The sequence below is a fragment of the Canis lupus genome, chromosome 25, assembly GCF_011100685.1.
Source record: "Canis lupus familiaris isolate Mischka breed German Shepherd chromosome 25, alternate assembly UU_Cfam_GSD_1.0, whole genome shotgun sequence".
Lineage (NCBI taxonomy): Eukaryota > Metazoa > Chordata > Mammalia > Carnivora > Canidae > Canis > Canis lupus.
The window spans coordinates 12,802,734-12,807,426 of record NC_049246.1 but is presented as its reverse complement, the minus strand read 5'-3'; the positions used below and the strand labels follow the sequence as shown (position 1 = coordinate 12,807,426).

Genomic DNA, 4,693 nt, shown 5'->3' with positions numbered 1-4,693 from the left:
TCTGTGTGTCTATCATGAATAAATAAATAAATAAATAAATAAATAAATAAATAAATAAATAAAATAAATCAATCTTAAAAAAAAAACAGACCTCTTTTACCTAGGACCACATCAATAGTCACACCACATGTAATTTTAAACAGGAAGCGTTGTTTTAATTCTAGAACTAAAACTTGGTGACAGTAACATGTTCTAAATCATTTCCCTCAGCCCTTCTAACCAGTGAGGGATCACAGGCAACCCAGTGCAGGGAAGGGGACTATGAGCATAGGCGTTGGGAAAACCCAGGTTCGGATCCTGACTCTACCCTGGAGCTCTGCGGCCTTGGACAAATCCCTTAGCCTCTCTTTGCCGTAATTTTTTTACCTGTAAAAGTGCGTTTTTATGAATCCAGCAACAAAGCAAAAAAAGGGGCCTGGCACGCAACATGTGAAAAACAGCACACATCATTATGACTATAGTTCTTACTGTTACAGATATGCAAATGGACCACCATTTCTACAAACACAGTATTTATTGCTTTACAACCTCAGTCTGGATATTTCCCAGCCCTTGTCAGAACCAACTTACCTTAGTCATTTCTCACAAGGAGATGCTAACAAATTTTATGTCATTAAAAACAAACAGACCCATCATTTCCAATCTACCAACTCCATCAAATGTTCAAAAGAAATTTTTTAAAGGCATCAAGTTGATTAGATTGGTCGCATGGTGATATGTATTAAAAATCCTTTCCTGCTTCTGAAATATTTCAGTCTCTCTCCTGCTTCCATAAGTAACCTAGGGGAGGAGACCCAGATTCAAGTATAGGATTTATTCACACTTGTGCTACATACGAAGGGGCTTTGGAGAGATGGCATTGGCATGCAAGCTGCCGGAATGGTCCCGAGACCATGATGGGCATCACGTTTGGGACAAACTGATGAGGTTAATTTATTACAAATTATTCCCCCAGAGACCTTGAAATACTGGTTTTGCCACCATCTGAATGGGCTTAGTTGACATCCTGTCCAGAAATTCTCCCACTGGTTGTACAGACAGCATTATAAATCTTCAGCAAATGGAGGGAAGGTATCTGTGTCTAAAACACCTGTCTGTACCAAGAGAAATGATGCTCAGACACAGTGACTTTGCAATAGGTTTAAAATTAATTCTGTGTCATTTCTTGACTAAATCTTTGCTCTCTGAAAACAGGCAATACAGTTTTTATTGCATTTAAGTTGTTTTTTGGTGAAAAGAAGGAAAAGGAATTCAAAGTTAGCTTTTCATGAACAGCCACATGGTCATTCTGCTTGTCAACTTACATAATATAGCAAACATATATTACAATCAGGTACACATGTTATACAGTCACAAACTTAATCATTAAAATAGGAGACCACCTGTTTCAAATGCACTTTGCACCACAGACCATATGAACCAGAAATATTTGGCCTACAATATTTAATTCTATTTGTTTCAATCAAGAATAACTATTTATACATTCTTAGATATAGAGAGCTAGGAAAGGTGGTGTTTTTCATATTCTGCAATAGCTTTACATTGATTTATTTCTCAGAATATAGTAAAATAAATGTAACTTACTTTTAATAGCTGTTATTAAATTTTTTCTTTTGCCTCCAGAAAACAATCAGACTGTGGCGTGGAAACTACAGTGGTGGATCTAATCAATCCTACTTCATATGCAAGTCAAACAAATTTCATAATTCATTTTAGAGACACATTGAAAACCTATATTGAAAACGGACTCATTTGATCCTGGATTTACACAGCAACATTTGAAACTAGTGGTCTAGCTAACACAGGCAACCATGCAGAAAGTTACAACATTCATAGAAATGCCAAAGTAATTCTTGTGAACAGTAATTGCCCAAAGTAAAGAAAGAATGAATAAGAATGGGTACGTGGTTTCTGTATTGGTAACTTATTACTGAGTTCATGTTAATAAAACCAGGTCTCTTCCAAACAGAATCATGTAAACTATTTGTATAGGCTCAAAAGAGATTATATTCAGTTAGGTACATGCAGCGTTGAAAATCCACCTTGACGTTAAAAAAAAAAAAAGTCTGGGAAAAGTCATTTCTCCTCCATTTTTCTCAATAGTTCAAATTTATTTGAAAGTCCAAGTAAGAGCTCTGGGACCGGTTTACTTTTCATAACATTATGGCCATTTCATATACTTTCTTTCCACGCATTACCAATCCTCTAAGTAAAACAGAAAACAGAAACCCTGCCTCCAAATAAAACAGAAAACAAAGCTCCTGCCCCCAAACAAAACAAAATAATCTTGAGCAAAGAACTCATTTTTTTTTTTTTTTTAACGGTAAAAACACTGGCAACACTATTTTCACTTCGGTCACTTTACTCATCTAAATGAATGCTTCACGAATGCTAAGTGCTCCTGTGGCTCAAGAGAGAATCCAATATAAAGAATTTAAGGACAGCATCTCAACCATTTGGCGGGGCAGTGGAAGTGCTTGGTAAATGCAGAATTGAGTGTGCAGCGTGTCCACCGAAGGGGGACGCTGCTACACATCGCTGGGTGACCGCGCTCTCTGGGAGAGGCTGGAGGGGATGCAGCCACAGCAAATGAGACAGAGGGCTTTCTGGATCTCTTGGTTTCTGAAAGCATATATGACAGGGTTGATGATGGAGTTGTAGGTGGCGGGCAGGAGGGTGGCGTAGGTGTAAATGGAGGGGTAGGTGTAATCGGCTATCAAGGAATAGAGGGTGAAAGGCATCCAGCAAGCAGCAAAGGTCCCCAGAATGATGGCCAGGGTGGAGACCCCTTTCCGGGTGGTTACATAGTGGGAGGTGGCCAGGAAGTGATGCTGCAGGGCTATCTGATGGGCGTGCCTCATCACGATCTTGCAGATCTGGATGTAGAGCTGAAGCATGAGCGCAAACATGAAGAGGAAGGAGACAGAAAGGATGGCCGTGTTGTTCTTGGTGAGAGGTCTGACCACGCTGCATGTGGACTCGTCTCTGAGGCAGTTCCAGCCCATGACAGGCAGCAGTCCCAGGCAGATGGAGGTCCCCCAGAGCATGATGAGCATGACATAGGTGAACGTGACCGTCCTCTCCGAGTGGTATGTCAGGGCGTAATACAGGGAGAGGTAGCGGTCAACGGTGATAGCCAGCAAGCTGCAGACAGAGGCAGAGAAAGAGGCCACGATGAGTCCGATGGTGACCAGCTTGGTGGCTTCTGACTGAAGCAGGTAGGCAAAAACAAAATTGATGATGAGTCCGATGCCAGCCATCAAGTCTGCAAGAGCCAGGCTGCCTATTAGCAGGAACATGGGTGCTCGCAGGCTGGGGTTATGGAAGATGATAAGGACCACAATGGCATTTTCACAGGAGATGAGGGTTCCTGAGGTGCACAAGACAATGTCCCACGGGTTGACAACGAGCTCCGGCTCCGGCTCTGCAACAGGAACCTGGGAGGAGACGGCAGCCGAGACGTTCTCCGCAGCGCCAGCATCTAAATAATCCCGAGGCAGCCCGCTTAAATTGACCTTCAGGTCTTCATTCATTTTAACCCCCGTCCTCTTCAACGAAAAGACAGGCTTTTTAATGTTTAGACACGGCAGGGTGGCAATCCAAGATCATGCAGAAAGACACACAAACAGAAGCCAGCCCCCACTCAGACACGACCATCAAATGCCACAAGCTTCATGAATTATAGAGTGTCGCGGAATAAAACAAAAGGCGAAGTCTCCGTGGTTTAAAGCCCACGACCACAAGCGCCGTGTGGCGCGGGGACAGCACAGGGCGGGACTTGAAGCCGCGAGCGGGAGCGGGGCAGGCACCCCGGGGCGGGCCGGGGGCGGGGGCGGGGGCCGGGGCGGGGGCGGGGGCCGGGCCCCGGGGCTGGTCCCAGGGTGCTGGGCACGCACATCGCGCCACCGCGGCTTGCATGCTGGAAAGCAACCCCCGCCGGACGTCTGGGCTGCTGCCCGGAAAGCCACGCCGCAGCCACAGGTCCCGCGCCGGGGGCCGCCATCCTCCGTGGAATACGGAAATCGCCCATTTCCATCGACCCCATCCACACTCCAAAACCATCCCTCGTGCGCGTGCACACGCTCACGCCGCCCCCCGTCCCCGGCCAGAACAAAGAGGGGTCCCAGGCGTCCCCCGTGTGCACGGGGCAGTCGGGCCAGGGTCACAAAGGCAGGCGCGTGCCGCGGGGATGTGGAGACAGACAGACAGACACACGCCCATGCACGGCCGCCGCCCCCCACCCCCGGCGCGGACGGGCGGAGGACGCGTGGGGACGGACGGGGCGCCGGGACGGGCGGCCCGCGGGGGCGGGGGGTCAGCTGGGGGGTCACCTTGGCGCGCCCAGGCCGGGGGGCTCCTCCGGTGCTTCCGAAGCGCGCGGGCTACTCGCGTCGCACGTCCGCGCCCGGGCCCGCGGCGGCGAGGGGCGGCGGGGGCGGCGAGGGGCGGCGAGGGGCGGCGAGGGGCGGCGGCCGCGCCCCGGGGCTGGCGCTGCGGGCGGGGGGGGCGCGGGGCGCGCGCTCGGCGCCAGGTGCGCGGCGGGCGGCAGGTGAGCGGCGGGCTCGGCTCGCGTGCCCGGTCCTCCCCGCCGCGCGCCCGCCCGGCCCACACGCTCCTCGCGCGCGCGCCCCGCCCCCGCGCCCGCCCGCCCGCCCGCCCGCGGGAGCCCCGGAGGCCAGCGCGCGCCCCCCTG

At 49.9% G+C, this 4,693-nt stretch overlaps 1 protein-coding gene across 1 annotated transcript; it reads right to left on the bottom strand.

The window, feature by feature from the left end:
- Positions 1-495: 495 nt before the first annotated feature.
- On the bottom strand, positions 496-4,444 carry GPR12 (G protein-coupled receptor 12). Its single transcript, XM_038573410.1, has 2 exons — positions 4,332-4,444; positions 496-3,548 (listed from the first exon to the last, which is right to left on the bottom strand). The coding sequence occupies exon 2, from the start codon at positions 3,531-3,533 to the stop codon at positions 2,529-2,531; it is 1,005 nt and encodes a 334-aa protein (XP_038429338.1). The 5' UTR covers positions 3,534-3,548; positions 4,332-4,444; the 3' UTR covers positions 496-2,528.
- Positions 4,445-4,693: the final 249 nt, after the last annotated feature.